Genomic DNA, 20,393 nt, shown 5'->3' on the forward strand with positions numbered 1-20,393 from the left:
TCAAAGTTCCATTTTACACACACACATGCCCTTGGGGCATGTGAGTGTGCAAAATGTACTCCTAAGCAGATTTCAGGGGTGCAACAGGGTGTCCTTTGGACACCCCTGCACCCTTGAAATTGCATTCTTAATTTGCGAATTTTTAATGGTGAATTGCAAATTAAGAATGTCTTTCCATTCATTCCTATGGGCCTCTAGGCCCATAGGAATGGATGGGGAAGTATTCCTTAATTGCGATTCTCAATTAGAGAATCGCAATTAAGGAATTTTAAGAAATCGCTATTTTTATAGCGATTTCTTGATGCATTGCAGTTAGCAATTCTTTAATTGCGATTCCTTATTTTTCGCAATTAAGGAATCGCAAAATACAATATTGATGCATGTGCCCGTTGGAATACTATATTGTACATTCCCTGAATCTCTGAGTGTCAGTTACTGTCTTTGCTGGATATGCGTCAGGGACGGCTCTCCTTATTCTCCAATAAATATCTCTATAACTACCTCTGCATCTACTCTTCCTTTCATAATGCTTATAGTGGGTCGGACTATAACTACGGACACTTTTAGAGCAATAGTTCGCAAATATTTTTTTTTTTACATTTTTTAAAGCTTTTTAGAAGTTTTTAGAAATTTTAAACATTTTAAACAAAAATAAATGTTTTATGAACTTTTGAGCATACCTTTATCTAGTTTGGCTAGTAGTACGCTATAGGTTACATATGTCGTCTAGTCGGAAGAGGAGTGGGTGTTATATTCCATATAGGTACCTTATATAGGCGTAGTTAAACATCACAACCTTTCACCTATATTTTTTCCTACATTACATACATACCGGTTCTTAGGCACTGACCTTTTACCTAGATACAACACTGCATTCAGGGCACAGGTTTTTCCCTGTTTCGATACTCATACATTATGCATGAGGCTTCTTGGAAGCACAGCAGGACTCACAATAGGACACCCAAACTGTGTGAGTAAGAATAGAACCCAGGCAGAAAGAGTATGATGAGAGAAATATAACCAAGGTTAAGAAACTATATTGTCACAGCATGACAAACAGGCTTGGTCAGTCACCAGTACTCTGTCAGTAAATAGATAATCATCAAGACTGGATACCCACCACTGAATATTAGGTGGATCAAACACATCCAAAGGCTAATAAATTGCAGGCTTTGTTGCTTATAGACTGATTCCCATCAGGTTTGGAACTCAGTAGCAAAATTAGCATTCCTTTAATTTATTGGGCGTAAATAGCTTTCTAATGCTGATAGTGGGTCGGATTATAACTACGGACACTTTTAGAGCAATAGTTTGCAAATATTTTTTTTTCTTTTAACATTTTTAAAGCTTTTTAGAAGTTTTTAGAAATGTTAAACATTTTTAACAAAAATAAATGTTTTAGGAACTTTTGAGCATACCTATATCTAGTTTTGCTAGTAGTACGCTATAGGTTACATATGCCGTCCAGTCGGAAGAGGAGTGGGTGTTACATTCCATATAGGTACCTTATATAGGCATAGGTAAACATCACACCTATATTTTTCCCTACAATACATACATACGGTTCTTATGCACTGACCTTTTACCTAGATACAACACTGCATTAAGAACGAGGGTTTTTTCCTGGTTTGATACTCATACATTATGCATGAGGCTTCTTGGAAGCATAGCAGAACTCACAACAGGACGAACATCTCCTGTATAATATCTATGTTAAGGTTCAGGCCCAACATCATGCTTTAGACCGACACGGTAACCAAGCAAGGTAGGACCCCTGGGGAGACCTATGGGTATATATACATCATGCCCTGCTTAGAGAGACAGAGGAGACCGTGACTTCCTGGCTGACACACTGACCAGAGACGCTGAGATTCCTGCATACAGACGCTCCAGCTAGCAGTGGTCTAACATCGCTCTCGGGGTATCCAACTCGAGAAAAGGACGGGGTCCCACATACTCTAATTCTCAGGTAATGGGGTGGACTATATCCTAGAGGGATTTGGCATAACACCTACGCCGATGCTAGGTACATTTAGGTACATCTTGTTCGGGAGACATTTTAGGAGTATGCACTTATTGTCATGTATTCTGTATACTTGTATATAATCATAGTTACTGCAAGATGGTAGAACTGTACCATCCTTTTACTTTCGTAGTACTGCTAACCATATATCTATGCTACTGGTGGTTGTTACAGCTCATATATTCTACACTAGAATAACACTGTACAGGGGCGTGGCCACGCAGCGTAGCGAGATGGCCACTTAATCCAGTCGCACCGTCTACACTGTCTCCCCCACGTATATCCGACCCATAAATCCGACACCGAAAAGAGAAAAGGTGATTGGAGAGTGTGTGGAACTCCGTCCAGAAACTCCCGGGTCCGGCGACCGCCCATAGCCAGAGTTACGGGACAAGTTGATCTGAGGCCTGTAGCAACGCCCGAGCCTGCACTTGGCGTGAGGACTCAAGCGGCAGAAGTAGCCAAGTGGTGCGGCCGAAATCTACTACAGGCCCGGGGTCTTGGCCTGCACACTCGACAGTAGCATCATCGAGACCTGTGACACCCAGCTGACCCGCAGCATGCCATAAAGGCAGGAAGAGTAGCAGGGAAAAGCGAGGCAAGTGGAGACCGACCAGTGCTGGACTGACGATCGGGCAGTGAGAGAGCCCGTAAATTAACACGGCGGTTCACAATCCTATAGCACAAACTTGGAGACGCAGTGAGGAGGAGGCCAGGAGTCCATGGTGAGGTGGGGGAACCCCCCCTTTTTCTGTCTTTTTCCCTTCCGCCCACATTAAAACTGTGGAGAAATTAGTAGCAGACTCCCTCCCTGTGTGATAGCGCCCTGCGGAGTGGGACTGAGCTAGCAGCTGCTGAGAGCCCCTGGTAGAGAAACAAAGGAGACTGGAGATCCACTGAGTGGTTCAGACATGGAACCATCGGAGGTGTGAGATCACTATGCCACACATTTTCCACTGTGAGTAGCCATATTAATCTGCGGTGCAGACTGGAGTGATGAACAGCTGTGCTCACTACGAAGTGTGGGAATGCTCCAATGGAACAGATTGTGGCGACGTCATGAGGGACCGCGCTCAATTTCTGAGAATATCCACTAACCCAGAGAGCGCAAGACTGAGGGGCAGCGACTCACGCCCTTCCTTTTCCTTGCCCCCCCACCCCACAACCCTGCATGCTCATGGCATCCGTGAGTAGAGACTCGACTCAACACCATACCGCACACCAGTGGGGTTGGAGAGGCAGAGAGACTAGGCTGTCACGTTTGTGCCTACTGGGAAGCGAATATGGAGAAGACCAAAATGACAGGCATGAAGGGCCCCAAAGCTGGCCAGACTAACAAATTAGACCGTTACACTCTCCCTAAAGAAACGCTGCAGGACTTGCACACCATGGACAAATCCGCAGGTTAACCGGGGGCGTGGGGAGACCTAGGTGTCCACATTAAAAGACGTAATGGCAACGTAACTTGGGTCAAGACATCGTTGGAGCACAAGATGGACTCAATCTCGATTGAAGTGAACCTCAGTAGAGCAGACCTCCCTACAATCAATGAAAAGGTTAAACAAGTGGAGATCACTACAGCAAGCCTGGTGGATGACTTCAAGCAACTCCAAGGTGATATCCATGACCTGAAAACCTTCCGCAAGTTTGCTGAACACAAGCTGGACAATTATGAGTGGCACCTCCGGAGGAACAACATATGTTTACTGGGGGTACCGGAGAGAGCGGAGGGGCAATCACCGGCTGTCTTTGTGGAGGATGTTATCCTAAACCACCTGCAACCTAAAAGCCTAAGCAAATTCTTTGTCATAGAGAAAGCGCACAGAATCCCTGGATGTCGTTCGAAGTCGGGGGCTACCCCACACCCAATACTAGCGAGAGTGTCTAATTTCAGAGATGTGATACTCCAGAATGCTAGAACAACATCACCACTCCGCTATGACAACGCCAAAATCATATTTTTTTCAGGACTTTTCACAGGCGGTGCAGAAGCAGAGGAGATCCTTTCTGATGGTTAAAAAAAACTCAGAGAGAGAGGTTTTAAGTATGCAATGCTGTTCCCGGCACGACTTCGTGTGGAGGCAGAGGGACGGGCCTTGTTCTTTGAACAACCGGAAACAGCTTCTGAATGGCTTGAGAGCCGGGCAGAACACAACTATAATCATCATGGCCACAGCGACAAGCCGGACACGCAGCCAAAAGGATGAGTAGGGCCTGAGAACAAGATGGGGCCTCCTTCGGCCGAGCTGGGTCCTCAACAGTGATAGGAACAGGTACCTGGGACCTATAATTGACTTGATCTGATGGGGTCCTCCCCCAGTGACTAAAACTCATAACAGTGGGATATGACTCTTCTTGGGAACTATATAACAGTGACAGGGGAGGGGGGACAGAGGGATGAATGTTGCGCCCCCTGTATTTCTTCTTTTAGTTTACTAGTTGGGCGACAGTCCTAAATGGGCAGTTCCACGCCCAGAGTGCGGGGAAGCAAGGATGTGGGATGTTGGGTTGGGGGTTCACCTTTGTTTAATGTCATGGTTCTAGCATCGACAAGACTCGTTTTATTTGAACAAAATAAAATTAAAAAAATAGAATAACAACTGTTCAATAAATACTTATTGAAACGCCCAGACTGTTTATTCTGTGTATCTCTGAAACAAACTAAGTGAGCTCGAGTGACTGGGCAAAAAGTAGTACATTGTTTCCACGATCCTGAGGGATCAGGGTTGTCATGTTCTGAGGTTGCCAGAAACTATTCTCTCCCCGATGAGAGGAAATTCTATTCGTACTGTGAGCTAGCTAATGCAAACAGGCTAACATATCCTGAGGGGGTGCACAGAACTAGTCTGCCACCAAACCCACAGTTTATGTTATCCGGAGTGCCAGATCCTGTATAGGATATATAGGAACTACACGACAGATTGAATTAGTTAATCACTTAGGATTCACAAACTAAGTGTAAGAATCCATTTTTGACCTTTGTATATTTTGTAAAAGTGGTATGGGTCAACAAGTGTGGTTAGTACTTTGGTAAAAAGAAAAAAAAGATACTGTTTGCTTTGGTGTTATTAACAAGAAGAATCCATGACATACATGTCAGAGAGAAGGAAGTGGAGACAATTGCTATTTGTTTGGATCAAGACCATTAAACAATTTATATGACTCCCAAATCATAACAAATGCTCACACCCCTCAGAGTGGGGATACATACTGTAGATTCAAGCAGCACCTCATTCTAAGCTCCACAGTTCACCTATGAAGGTATTATTTAACTAGATACAATTTTAGACATGTTATGTAGATTTGTAGAGCGCACTGATCACCGGTGAGGGTAACCAGGCACTTGACCGGGTGTGTGAGAGTATGGTTATTCAAAGAGCCAGGTCTTCAGCCTCTTTCGGAACTCAAGAAGTAAGGAGGTGGCCCCAATGTTTTGAGGCAGGGCGGTCCATGTTTTGGTTGCGATGTAGTAGATCAACCTGCTCTGCTTTTATGAATGCAGAGTGTGTGTGTGAGAAAAGGACAGCAGAGAAGAGAGAGCAGAGGGAGCAAGGCGGAAGCCTCAAAGCAAAGGAGTGAGGCTCAAATGCCTTTACTCTTGGGAGGACAGGTCACAGGTAAGTGTATATATATATATATATATATATATATATATATATATATATATATATATATATATATATATATATATATATATATATAATATCTTTATTTGATTTGTTAAAATCATAAAAGGGTGAAACTTACCACCATGTGATAAACATCAACATATTGAATCAGTGTAAAACAGCATAAAACATACCCCGTGTCCTGGGCAACTTTGCACAGATATACAGGATAAGTAAAAACAGGGAGAACATTTTTAAATATACAAAGATCAAAGGAAGCAGGAGTAGTGCTTTTATAAGGCAGTGGCCCTCTCATTAAAGGATTGAGGCCAGCAAATAACAGTCATAACAAGGGGTGCTGCACACATAAGGGCTTATATTTGATTAGATGTAACTAAATATGAGCGCAAAATCCGTTCCGCTCGCGGATTTTGAGAATTTTCGGTAAATTCGCGATCCGCGAACTCCCGCGAATTTACCGCGAATTCGCAAATCCACGAGCGGCGGATTCCGGGGGCAAAAGTTGAAGCCTGGCTGGCCTGTCAACTTGTAACTATTTTACGATGGCGCCGGCAAGCTGCCAGCGCCATCCTAAAATAGTTACTACGTTAGCTTCAAACAGGAAGCTCTAATAGATAAAATAAAGCAGGTGCTCGCACCTGCTTTATTTTATCTATTAGAGCTTCCTGTTGAAGCTAATTTAGTAAGTATTTTAGGATGGCGCTGGCAGCTTGCCGGCGCCATCGTAAAATATTTACAACATGCCCTTCCTGTGAGTGACTCATTCATCAGCCCAAAAACAATTGTGAGCGTCGTCGAGGCAGGTGTGCCTTCTTCCCAAATCTACCGTGGAAAATCAGCTGTGATGCTGGATAGAGGCTTTTGCATCCTTGACTTTCACGAGCGCAATACCCGTGCTGTTCCTGTGACCAGGAGCTTCTTTCTCTTCATCTGCTGAACTGATCTTTCTCTGACCTTTTATACACACAAGAAGCATGTGTGAACTCGCATGGAAGCCCTGCCCATTTGGCCCCGCCCACACACTCACGGTTTGCACCGTCTTCCCGCCATTCACCCACTATGATGGACAGCTCACTCAAGGGACCCCTGCGCCCTTCGGGCGCCTGACTTTGGGCTTGGAAGCCCCCCCCCCCACACACTTGCAGTGTGCACCGTCTTCCCACCATTGACCCACTATGATGGACAGCTCACCCAAGGGAACCCTGCACCCCTCGGGGCGATTGCATAGTAACACACACATGGCCGCTGAAACTAGTAAGCTGAAATGCTTCAGCAGGGCAAATCCGCGGATCCGCAAATCTGCAAATCCGCCGATTTTGCGGATCTACGATCCGCAAATCCGGAAAGTCCGCGGATCGAGGATCCGCAAAATCCGCCCATACCTAGATGTAACTGTCCCCTCTTATCTTAAATAAAATGCTTGCAGTGTCTTAATACAAAAGAGAAGAAGAGGGGGGCTGTAAAGAGGATGAAAGATGATCTGGGTCCGGCAGCAAGGTGTCCATATATCCCAGTTCCTCTTTTGCTCCTTCCTTTTTTTCGAGCTCTTAAAGCAGCAAATGTCAGGAATTTTATCGTTTTGCAGGAAAGTTGTATCGAAGACCCACTGGGGCATTTTATCACAGCCGCCCCGCAGGTCCTGACTTGTGTTTCTCTTAGGAGTGGCCTCAGAAGGATCTTCTTTTGATGTTGTAAGGCTGGACAGATACATAATAGATGCAATAACGACTCTACTCCCTTATCACAGAGGCGACAATCCAGAGTTTGCCAGGTCCGTAACCCTTTTGGGGTGAGGTCTTTACTCGGAAACCACCACAACCTCAATAAGCTTAGTTTCCTCTTATAGTGATCCCTGAAACATTCTTGTAAATAGGATTGTTCTTTCAGTTGTTTATATGTTGGCATCACGATCCAGGCATGACTTTTGCCAGCCACTAAGGCTTTGTCTATTAGAAATGATGCTTGTTTGACGGCTTTGTTGGTAGTTTGTTTAAAAGCAAGATGTGACATTGGTGAATGCCAAGCTTCTTCCAGATTTAGTGATAGAAGTGCTTGCCTAAGAGACTTGCACGTGGAATTGGTCTGCCTGGCCTGTTTTTCGACCTCTTCCCAACAGAGATGGGCAATTGGCCAGGGCGCCTTGTCTGGCCGGTATCTGGTTTGTTAATCCGTATTCCAAGCGTATTTGCGCTTGGGAAATGTGTCGCGGAATTGTGAAGAGTTTTTCAAACAATCTTGATTGGGCAAGGTTTAGCGTTCTAGAGTCTTTAGTGGCCATCATTTCTGAGCCATATGTGATTGAAGGAAGAAATTGTGCTGCTACAACCTTTTGCAGGTGACCTTTTGAACTTCCGCTTAGTTGTTTTTGTAATATTTTGAAGGCAAATTGAAGTTGTTTTGATTTTGCATTCCCAAGGTCTAAATGATGTTTGTAGTTTAATTGGCGATCTACTAGGATGCCCAGATATTTGTATTCATCCACCTGGGTTAGAATACCAGAATTTATTGTCCAAACAAATTTGGGTCGTTTTTTTACGAGTGCTGGAGAAACATAGGACATTCGATTTTTCGAGGTTTATTGTTAATTGTGCGTTTGAAATGTACAGTGCAAGTTGTGAGATCAGCCGTTGTAAACCAAGAGGAGTTTGAGAGAGGAGCACAATATCATCCTCGTATTGCAGACTCGCTATGGGTGTTCGTCCCAATTTCGGTGGGTCACCCTGGATTGTGCGTAGGTCGCTCTTTAGGTCGGCGGTGTAGATGTTAAATAAGCTGGGGGCCAGCACACATTCTTGCTTTAGCCCATTTATTGTTGGAAATTTCTTTGTTAGGCGCCGACCGTCCCCTTTTTTTATTTGGACCCAGGTATGTGAATATAAGTTGATGATTGCTCCCAATAAGCTGGGAGGCGTGCCCCAAGCTTTCATTTGAGCCCATAGTTTAGGTCTTGGCACTTTATCAAAGGCAGCTTTGAGGTCTAGAAAGCATGTATATAGGATGTTAGAGTTATCGATTGCTTTCTTAGCTAGGGAGAGTTAGTGCTGATAAGTTTGTTAGGGTGCCCATGCCGGCCCGGAATCCTGTTTGTGTCATTGGGATCATGTTTTTGCTTCTGACCCAGGTCTACAGATCTGCCAATAAGTTGGATGCGTAGATCTTGGCCTCAACAGCTATTAGGGTTATTAACCTGTAGTTTTTGGGGTCTGAGCGTGTGTCCCTGATTTATGAATTGGTTGAAGAATGCTGCCCCTCCAGGAGTCAGGAATATACCCGGTCTTTAAGCTGTTACAAAACAAGGGGGATAAGAGGCTAGACCAAAACACAGGATCTTGCCTAAATAGAGTGTTGGGTAGGCCATTTGGTCCAGGAGCCCCGTCTGCTCTTAGATGATTTATAGTCTTCAGGACCTGTTTTTGAGTTATCTGCTCTGTTTCTCCGAGTTGAACTGCCGCTGTTTACTGTTAAGCATAAGGTTTATTTTTGCCCAGAACTGTTAGGAATTTTGCAGCTTGCTGGCATGGAGTATGGTGGTCTCTAGGTTTTCCTTATACTTTTGCTTGGCCACCTAGCTTTCACGTTCAAGCTCCTTTTTTAAAATGTTCTATTGATGCGAGAGTTTGTTGTGATAATTGAGGGTACTTTTTTCGAAATAACCTTAGGTATGTATTCATCCGTGTTTTTTATTGAACGCATTTTGGCGTGTACCACTTCCCTCCTCCGTTTCTTGTTATTTTGTGTGCTCTGCACTTATTTTGGTATTTTTTGTTGATGTTGACTACGAAGGACTCCCAGGCCTTTACTGTATCTTGAGCTTCTACTGACAGTGAGATCAATGAGTGACATGTCTCCATTAGAATGGAGATGCTGTCTTCGTTCCAATTTAATCGTTGTAAGTTAACGAGTTGAGTGTTCAATGTTAGGGGATGCGCCTGCTCTGACACTTTTGGATTGATAGACAATGTAAAGATCTGGGGATAGTGGTCACGTTCAACCCGTTCCAGGATATGGAAATCTTTAATGTAAGGAAATAGATCAGGGTCTACTAGTGTAAAGTCTATTGTTGAGCCTGTGTTCCTGGTGACCCTCGTTAGGGCTGCAGGTTAGTCCAAGGGACCCCTTCCATTTAGGGTGTGCAGAAAGAGTGCTTCCAATTTTGCTGCACATTTCTTCCCCATTGCATCTTGTCTGCTTCGATTGCCCAGTCGTTGCTGTATAAAGGTCGCTAAATTTCTCTCATGTCCTTGGATTAGGTTCATGTTGAAGTCACCTGTTATTATCATATTGTCACTTGGGTAGGTGGTTTTCAGTGCTGTAATTGAAGCTTTTAGTTGCTTAAATATTTTCCCTTTATGTTTTCCCGCTGGGTGCATATATAAATTCAGAATTAATAGACCCACGGTAGGAGAGATTTCGACTTTGATGCATTACATCCATGTCGAATCTAAATCAATACAGACATCTCTCCAAAGGAAGTCGGTGGATATAAAGATTGATAGCCCTCCTTTTGCCCTACCGTGTCATGCCTCCTTTTGTGCTGGGATGAAGTGTTCTTTATATCCCACGAGAGGCGAGTTTTTTGTCTGCCAGGTTTCCTGGAGCAGAAGTATGTTGTGTTGTGTTGTGTAATAAACTCCAAGAAATCATTTTCCTCCAGCTTTGTGCTTAACCCGTTGATGTTCCAAGAACAGATCTTGCAACCCTGCTCTTTTCCTGATGTTTGTCTTGGGATTCATTCTACACCCCTCTAGTTTAGAACCAAGGGAGGTTGTGGGTATCTCTCAAGTGTGACTTCTTCGTGGTGAGCAATTGTGATTGTAATTTGCCTAGGTAGGAGACCTTCTTCTGTCATGATGCTTCTTTGGTCTGGGCCTTTCGCGCCTTTCAGGAGGCTTCGTTTCGGACTTTGTTTCTGGAGCGGACTGGGGTATCGTGCGGGCTCAACCTTTATTAACTCTATGCCCCATAGGGCGAATTCCTCCCTATGCTGCAGGATTTGTTCTGTAAAGCTGTATTCGGTCCATGTTATAATCGTGGAGTCTGGGCCTGATTGGTGAGGGTTTAATTGGAATTCAATTGATTCAAAATCGCCTGTTTTTATTTGACGCAGGACTGGTAATTCTTCTAAGAGTTTTAAAATAGACCCTCTATTTAAGATGTCATGTGGCCCTCTCAAGCTGTATCGTGGGATTAATTAAACTTTTTTGCTTGAAATGAGTCGTATTGGTTCTATGTATCTTTTTTTCCCCCTGTTACTTGAAGAGGCTGTGCCGGCCCGGCTAGGCTCTGACGGGGCAGAGTTAATTTGATGTTGGAAACAATTTTTCTCAATACTGCTGGAGTTCGCAACTGGTTGAACATTTGTTGCTCCCGACGGCTTTGCCCGTTTCTTTGGGCTTCGTACATCTCTCTGAGTCCACTTTGCTGCTATTGGGGGTCGCTTGTAAGGTAGAGAAGTTAGTATTTGTTTTATTACCATGCACAGTGTCTGAGGTTTTTAATGTTCCTGGGCTCAATGGTTTGAGTTCTTCTTTCCCTACCGGGAGGTTGAATATGCTGAACACTTTTCTTGCTTGCTGAATTGGACTAGTTTGTTGGGTTGGGCCATCTGGAGTGATGGCCTCCGTTGTTAAGGAGTTGTCAGTTTGAGTTGAACCAAGTGCAGGCATTGTTTTATTTTGAGAGGGGTCTCCCTCTGTTGGCACCTTGTCGTTGGTATCGTTATAGTTGAAATTGGTTTTTTGAGGATGTATCACCAACGGCCCTCGGATGTTTGATTTAGTTTTTCTTGCTTTCCTCAAGCGCTTCCTTTCTCTCTTTGTGAGAGAGGTTGCCAGCTTTGATTGTTTGGGGCTTGTTTGGTCTTTTGTTTGAGGACCCTGATTTTGTGGTGCATCCTTTGCTGTATCAGAATGAAGTTGTTCCTCTAAGATTGTTGTCGTCTTGGTGTCGTCTGGAGTGGAGGAGCTTGACTGCTCTAGTACTTCGAGGGTCTCTTCTTCGCTCCGGACACCGCTTTCCCTGCCACTTCCTTCCTGGTCATCTTGTTCGACTCTTTCCTGACTGGTAGGTTTGATGATCTCTTTAGGTGAATCCTTAACAACCCCCAATATCTGTGACATCAAAGTTGGTACGGTTGCCAGTTTGTCATTTATTTGGGGGCAGTAGCAAGTTTGAAATGTAGTGTCCTTGTCAAGTTGCACCTTCTTTATCATGGTATTAAGGTCCTGTAAATGTGCTTCTATCCCCTGAACGTAGATAGCCAAGATGTTAAGCAGATCGACTTGCGTGTCAAGCTTATCTGCATGGCATTACATTGCTCTGCCTATGGTTTCCATGGTGTTTAATAGTTGCGGCCATACGGTGGCCGTTGGAGTGCTCTTCTGTGTTTCCCCCTGTATTTGAGTTTGTAGCTGTGAGTATTCAAGATGGTCAGGGTGTTCTGTGTCGGAATTGTGCTCATGCAGTTGTTCTCTCCTCTGAGGGGTCATGTTTTGAGTGTCCTCTTCCTTTCCTGAACTTTGTTCGTTCGTATCTAGGGACAGGCACCTACTTAGTTTGATGTCTACTATTTCATTTGCTTCTTGTGGATTGAAGGTTTTGGTGTTTTTGATTTCTAACCCTAAGAAGAGATTACTATGGTTGTCCCCCATATTGTCTTGTTCCGATGAATATTGGTCTCTCATTAAGCTGGGAAAATAGACCATTGAAAATGAACTTGAGTCTTGGGTAAGATTTTGGATGTGCAGAGTGCCTCCTTCGGTTTCTTTGGTTGTCGTTTTCTGGGTTGCCCAGTTGCTTTGCTGCGAGAGGACAAGGTCACTGCTTGTATCGGGAACCCAGTGGACGAGGGCACTAGACGTTTGAGGGTGAATTGCTTGTTGGGCCTGGGGAGGTGGTTGTGCTGTGGATAAGTCTGATCCTTTAGCTGGTTGAAACTTGCTTGGATCGTCTAACAAAGGAAGGCCAGTGACCATGCCCACTGGGTTCCCTATTGTTTTGTTTTAAGGGCGTTATTGGACTCGCTTTTACTCCTTAATTTGTGCTTTGGAGCTGTAGATTTATTGCTACTGTGCATGGGATCCATAGCGACCTTGTGATTTTCAACATTAGCGTTGGTGCTGTCATTATTTCCTGTATGCTCTTTGCTGCTCCCTGTAGAAAGTCTATGGCATACTTTGAGAAAGTCAGAAATTAGCGCCCGTTTGCTGGTTTTAAAGCCTGGACCTGGTGCATGGTGGACCGGGGAAGCTATTGCCCCGTCCTCTGTTTCTCCCTTATTAGTTTTTGCTGGTCTGCCTTCTCTATTGTCCATATAGGAATCCTCTGCGACACTAGGTGCAAGGGCAGGGCTTCAGGACGATTGTTGTTTTCTAGAGTCAAATGATGCTGGAGGATCTATTTGTGAGTCTGGCCCGTTGTCTTCCTCTTTGTTTGTACTAGGTGGACCCCCTCTTCCTTTTTTTGACTTTTCCGGAGGTTTTTCTGCACCGCCTCGGGGCTTCCCTGATTCATGGTCCATTTACTAAGGGTTATCACTTAGTTGTCTCTTAGTTATTGATTGATGATTCCTGGTTGTTTCTTATTTCCATATGATTATGGTGGCCCCCCGAAACGATGTATTTCCTGATTAAGGCTGGGGGTCCTCGTAGCCCCCTATGTTGATCCTCTTTTTGTTTTGACGAAACTTTTGGGAGGGCAGGGGCTCTGGGCCTCCCCACGAAGCTCCTGGGACCCCCCCCCCCTTCACTGATTCTGTAGCTCCTATGACTTAGTAGCCCATTTGTTGGCTCACTTGTTAGCTGCCCCCCCCGCCAATCTCCCTCTGGCTGGAAGCACCCCCTGCCAGAGAACTGTATCCACCAGCTCGCTCACCTCCTCTCTCTGTGGGTAGGGGTTGAGACTGGCGTCCTCTCGGGGCTCTTGGACGCCGGAGATACGGGCTTCCTTAAGCAGGCAGATTCTGGGGGTCTGTGCTCCCTTGGTACTCCTTGCAGTCCCCTTCGGCCCCTTCTTGCCGAGTCACCTTGCTAATAGGCGAAATAGGCGAATGGAGAGACAGGGTCGAAGAGTGGATGCAGCAAGCTGTGGACAGAATCAGAACCCAAAGGATTTTGCCCAGTCCTGTATGTCAGTAGCACTCACCGTAGTTCAATTAAGCCAAAAGCCAGAGGGAGGTCCGAAGGTCATCAAAAGGGGACGAGTAGGGGTCTAGCAAGAAATGGGTGCTTAACCACCGCACCCCCTGAGCTCCGCTCCCCCGTTTCCCGCACTCCCTTCTCCTCGCCTCGCCTCGCCTCACCTCCAAGCCAATGCTGTGGGCGTTGAAGCTTTATGCTCCAACTGCATCCGCCTCTGCAACCAGCTCCCACAGGCCTCCGGACATTAGCAGCTCACTGCAGGGTTAACCGGAACAGCACAGCACAGCCGAACCGGACCGGGCCACGATCCAATTGCCCCCGGGAAGGTAACACGATGCTGGAAACTGTTGGCAAAAGCGAAGCTGGAGCCCGGCCGTGAGCTCGGCTGCTGCGGCTGCTGCGGCCTCAGCGTCTCACTGCTTACTCGCTCACCAGTGACACTCAGGAAAACGGTAAGTGGGTGGGGAGCAGGGCCTCTGCATATTTAAAATGTATCTGAATGAATTATTATTTATTTATTTATTATTTATTCCATTTATATGGCGCAACAGCTACCCTGGGGGTTTCCCATTTATTTATTTATTATTTATTCCATTTATATGGCGCAACAGCTACCCTGGGGGTTTCCCGGCGCCTTGGATCGGTACAGAACCAGGGGGAGTCAGCTATAATTCTTAGTTTTGGTTGAAAAGCCATGTCTTGATACCTTTTTGGAATGTTATATAGTTGGGTTCAAGGCGTAGTTTTAATGGAATAGAGTTCCATAAAACTGGCGCCATATATCCGAAGGAGCAGCTGCCCATTCGTGCTCGTTTAAATCTTGGAACAACAAATTTCGCCAAATGTGTTGATCTAAGATAGCGAACTGGCATGTATTTATGAACCAATTTATGCAGTTACGCTGGTGCTTCTCCTGTGTTAATTTTGAACATATAAGATAACGCTTTAAACTTGGTTCTGTTGCCATTTTGAGCCAATGTAAATTGCGCAAATGTTCGGAGATATGTGCCCTCCTCGGTAACCGTAGAAGCACCCTCGCAGCCGCATTTTGTACGACCTGTAGTCGTCACGTGATCTCTTTGTTGGTACAGAGGAGAAGAATGTTCCCATAATCCAGCCTCGAGCCAATCAAGGCCTGCACTACAGTTCTTTGCACCCCTTCAGGAAGTTGCCACAGAATTTTTCTTAGCCATTTTAGGATAGCGAAGCAAACTGAAGCTGTTTTGGCCGCATGATCACGCATAGTCAATTTGTCATCAATTATTATTCCTAGATTTCTGGGGACTGCTACTGGCGGAGGGCCCATTTCTGTGGGCCAGTGTGTTGGTCCCCAAAGCTCTTTTTGTTCTCCGAAAATCAGTAGTTCCGTTTTATCTCCATTTAATTTTAGTTTCCTGGAGTGCATCCACTCCGCCATGATCTGTAGCCCAGAACGTAGAGACGAGATATTATTTTTTTCTGCTGTTGACAAGGAGAACACCAATTGTGTATCGTCTGCATACAAAAAGATAGTAAGGCCAAAACTTTCTGCAATGCTCGCAAGAGGGGCGATGTAAATATTAAATAATAGTGGGCTGAGGATTGACCCTTGTGGGACTCCATAAGGGGAGGTTAAAATGTTTGAGACATTATTTTTAGAGAAAACCTGATAAGATCTGTCTGAAAGAAAATTCGCTAGCCAATCCAAAGCCAGACCTTTTACCCCTATTCCCTCAAGGGTTTCAAGTAGCATTACATGAGATATGGTGTCAAAGGCGGCACTCAGGAATAACCATAGCAAGTCCTTCACTAAGCTTCTTCAAGAGATGTTCTTCCAATTATAACTCCTTATGCTTTTGCTGTTAATGCAAAGGTTGTACACAATAATTGTTTAGCAAGAGACAAGCAACTTTTAATAAACAAAACTGAAATAGTGTTGAGCAAGATGACGATGTGTGAGCTTCATTCATGAGAGTGAGCTACTCCACCCTTGTGTGATGTGCCCCAGTCTGTATATGGACAGCCACAGCTTCAGCCCTTTCTTTCATATTGTTCCTCTAGGCAAAACGGCCTTGGGTACAGCTCATTCATTGGCCGCATAAGTGTTTCCTTGGCTCCACTGACCATGCTGCTGGAGGAAGAATGGAAGCATTTCCCACAAATCATCTACAGCTCTGTGGCCATCGCCTCCGGCTTGGTGGTTTTTTGCCTTCCTGAGACTGCTCGCGTGCCGCTGCCGGAGACAGTAAACGATGTAGAAGAGGCATGGTAAGGCTCATAATTATTAGTATAAATGTATACCTATTGGGTGAACATCAATCAATCAATCGCAAAATTTGTATAGCGCGCTACTCACCCGTAAGAGTCTCAAGGCTCTGAGTGGGAGGGGGGGGTCGCTACTGCTCGAACAGCCAGGTCTTGAGTTGTTTCCTGAAGGAGAGGTGATACTGGGTCAGCCGCAGGTGAGTGGGGAGGGAGTTCCATGTCTTGGCTGCCAGGTAGGAGAAGGATCTTCCTCCGACGGTGGATTTCTGAATTCTTGGGACGGAGGCGAGGGAGAGGCTGGCGGAACGGAGCTGGCGGGTGGGTGTGTAGAAAGTAAGGCAGCTGTTGAGGTACTTCGGGCCCAAGTCGTGTAGTGCCTTGTGTGCGTGGGTGAGGAAAGATCTAGAAAGGATGCAGAAATATATAAAGCATGCCTCTTGGTGCAGTCTGCTGACCTTGGATGACATCATCCCATGTCCTTTCTCTCTCAAACGCAATCTCTCTTGCCCCATATCTTCCTACTGACCACTCTTGCTGCATCTTCTTCTATTTCTTTCTAGTTAACATGTCGAAACTCAGGAGCTCATGCAAGACAAGACATTTCTATTTTCTGGATTTGTTTTCATTTTTCTCCAAATAACAGTTTTTGTGATTTCTCATCAATCCTGGCTTGCCCTGGGAAGCAACGTTGGATCTTAGTGTGGAAAGCTGTGGTTCAGCAGCCAGCAAAGGTCGGATGTATGACGTTACAACGCAGGCTATTACAACGCCTGCCTTTACAACGCGGTTCACTGCAAAGGTCACCGATTCCATCCTGGGACAGATTAGCCACCATATAGAAGTGCTCATTCTTCGAAAAGATTGCAGCTTACAGCCAGAAAATCAGCTAGGGATAGGAATGATTAGAATGAGGTTGGTACCCATTCCTACACGGTGACCCCATGCAGACCCCTTTCTTGCCTGGGCACTTGTAACATCCAATCACATTAGACCTGCATCCTACACCATTCATAAACAATGCACTTCCTCCTCCAAGGTTGGGGTTAATCCACATCTGTCCAAAGTGGTACTCTCACTGAATCTACCCTTGTTTTGCTTTACAGTACTAATTTACGTAATCGAGATGCTAGTTTCTGGTCTTCTGAAAGAGCCATTTTTCTATATGAAACATTTCTATTCAAACATATTAAAAAACAGCAATAAAATAAACATCATCCAATCAGACATAAGAATAACAAGCAGAAACAAAAACGCATGTTCAGATTATTATAGATTTCATATACATTTCCCTACGCAGAACAACAAATACAATCATTTTAAAATAAATACAAGTTAAAGATGAACACGTATTATGAAAATAGTAACAACATATTTTTTATTTCAAATTAGAAAATCAATAGAAAGATAAGAGTACGAAAGAGAGAGTGCAAGGATGTTTGGAACTTTTTAATACAAATAATTAAGAAACTAAATAGTCTCCCGTGAAACAAATGACAACATGTGATATATATATATAAAATGTTCTATTGTATAAATATATCTAAAGCTTTATGTAGTATAGGAAAAAATAAAAACAATTTTGAAAGTAGTCAAGGAGTATTGAAAACAATTTTTGTGACATTTATAACATTGAAGGAAATGGCTCTTTTTAGATGGTTACCCCAAACATTTTGCCTTCCTCCACCTATTTTTCTGACTTTGTTTTGTTGGCTTAAGGGCTCTGGACACTTTACCATTGCTAACCAGTGCTAAAGTGCATTTGCTCTCTCCCTAAAACATAGTAACATTGGCTCATACCCAAATGGTATATTTAATTTAATTATAAGTCCCTAGTAAAGTGCGGTATACACCTGTTACAACGCATTTGTTACAACGCACTACCATTACAACGCGACTTTTACACACGCATACCATTACAACGCATTGCGCTGGGGGGGCGCTCTAGGATAGGGAATAAGTATAATTTACTATCCAACACCTTCCCTAGGGTCCACGGGGACTGGAGTTAGAATAGTAAATTATCCAGCACCTCAAAGCGCTATGCGTTGTAATGGTATGCGTTGTAATGGTCGCGTTGTAATAGTAGGTAGTTGTAACGGTATGCGTTGTAACATGGTACATCCGTAAAGTGCACTACATGTGCCCAGGCCCTGCACATTAAATGCTACTAATGGGCCTGCAGCATTGATTTTCCCACCAACATAAGTAGCACCTGTTAGAATTTGGGGTCTCTAGTTGGCACAGGTAGGTACTTGTGACAAATAGGGACTCTCTCATCTAGTCAGGACAAGGGGATTACACTCCTAAATAACCCCTGCTCACCCTCTAGTTCAGAGCTTTCCAAACTGTGTGTCCCAACACAGTAACTGCTAATTAGGAGGCATTCCTTTGAAAGAGTGTCTCAGAGTCAGCCACAGCAGCTCAGACTCTGGGACACTCTGCTCTGGGGGGGGGGGGGGGGGGATTCACAACAACGCCCCATTAACAAGTAAATGGTCCTTTAAAGACTAGCGTAGTTCAGCTGTGTGTGCCCTGCAAGCTGGGGTGAGGTGCCAGAGGGTGACAGGTAGAGAGAGGGAGACAGTGAGATAGAGGGAGGAAGAGAGGGAAACAGAGAGAGGGAAACAGAGAGAGGGAGACAGAGACAGGGAGGGAAACAGAGGGACAGATACAGGGGGATTGAGACAGTGGGAAGGATACAGAGGGAGACAGAGAGGGAGACAGACAGAGGGAGGGAGACAGAGGGAGATAGACAGAGGGAGGGAGGCAGAGGGAAGGAGAGGGAGACAGAGAGAGGGAGGGAGGCAGAGGGAAGGAGAGGGGGAGGCAGAGGGAAGGAGAGGGAGACAGAGAGAGGGAGGGAGGCAGAGGGAAGGAGAGGGGGAGGCAGAGGGAAGGAGAGGGAGACAGAGAGAGGGAGGGAGGCAGAAAGAAGGAGGGGGGGAGACGGAAGGAGATGGAGACAGACAGAGGGAGGGAGGCAGAGGGAATTAGAGGGGGGAGACAGAGGGAAGGAGACGGAGACAGACAGAGGGAGGGAGGCAGAGGGAAGGAGAGGGGGGAGGCAGAGGGAAGGAGAGGGAGACAGACAGAGGGAGGGAGGCAGAGGGAAGGAGAGGGGGAGGCAGAGGGAAGGAGAGGGGGAGGCAGAGGGAAGGAGTAGGAGACAGACAGAGGGAGGGAGGCAGAGGGAAGAAGAGGGAGACAGACAGATGGAGGGAGGCAGAGGAAAGGAGAGGGGGAGGCAGAGGGAAAGAGTGGGAGACAGACAGAGGGAGGGAGGCAGAGGGAAGGAGAAGGAGACAGTCAGGGGGAGGCAGAGGGAGACAGTCAGGGGGAGGCAGAGGGAGACAGCCAGGGGGAGGTAGAGGGAAGGAGAGGGAGACAGACAGGGGGAGGCAGAGGGATGGGGAATGAGACAGACAGGGGGAGGCAGAGGGTGGAAGACAGAGGGTGGGAGGCAGAGGGTGGGAGACAGACAGGGGGAGACAGACGGGTGGGAGACAAAGGGTGGGAGACAGAGGATGGGAGACAGAGGATGGGAGACAGAAGGAGGGAGACAGAGGGAGGGAGACAGAGGGAGGGAGACAGGGAGCGACATACAGACAGAGGGTGGGAGACAGAGGAAGCGAGACGGACAGAGGGAGGGGGTTAGACAGACAGACAGAGACAGACAGAGGGAGACAGACAGATACAGACAGAGGGAGACAGACAGAGACAGACAGAGGGAGACAGAGGGAGACAGACAGAGGGAGAGAGAGGGAGGGAGACAGAGAGAGAGAGGGAGGGAGACATAGGGAGAGAGGGGGAGGGAGACAGAGGGAGAGAGGGAGGGAGACAGAGGGAGGGAGACAGAGGGAGGGAGACAGAGAATGGGAGACAGAGGAAGGGAGACCGAGGTAGGGAGACAGAGGGCAACATACAGCGGGAGAGCGGCAGAGGAAGCGAGACAGAGGAAGCGAGACAGACAGAGAGACAGAGGGAGGTAGACAGACAGAGGGAGACCGACAGACAGAGACAGACAGAGGGAGACCGACAGACAGAGACAGAGAGAGGGAGACCGACAGAGACAAACAGAGGGAGACTGACAGACAGAGACAGAGAGAGGGAGACAGACAGAGACAGAGAGAGGGAGACAGACAGAGACAGACAGAGGGAGACAGACAGACAGAGAAAGACAGACAGACAGAGACAGACAGAGTGAGAGAGAGGGAGGGAGAGAGAGGGGGAGGGAGACAGTTACAGAGAGAGACAGGGAGAGAGAGAAGAAGACAGACAGAGTGAGTGAGAACTCCCCCCCACCGCCCCCAGAACCACCCTTAGAGAGTTTGGGCTTGCTACGCTACATTCGCATGCTAC

The 20,393-nt window shown here is 46.0% G+C and overlaps 1 protein-coding gene across 1 annotated transcript in view; it reads left to right on the forward strand.

Moving 5' to 3' along the window:
• Positions 1–20,393, forward strand: part of LOC147706728 (solute carrier family 22 member 7-like) — a 427,251-nt gene that overhangs the window by 384,748 nt on the left and 22,110 nt on the right. Inside the window, exon 9 of the mRNA XM_086925872.1 lies at positions 15,831–16,037. Coding sequence (XP_086781998.1) covers positions 15,831–16,037 — 207 coding nt within the window. The remainder of the gene's footprint in view (positions 1–15,830; positions 16,038–20,393) is intronic.

Source organism: Lissotriton vulgaris, chromosome 6 (genome assembly GCF_964263255.1).
Source record: "Lissotriton vulgaris chromosome 6, aLisVul1.2, whole genome shotgun sequence".
Classification (NCBI taxonomy): domain Eukaryota; kingdom Metazoa; phylum Chordata; class Amphibia; order Caudata; family Salamandridae; genus Lissotriton; species Lissotriton vulgaris.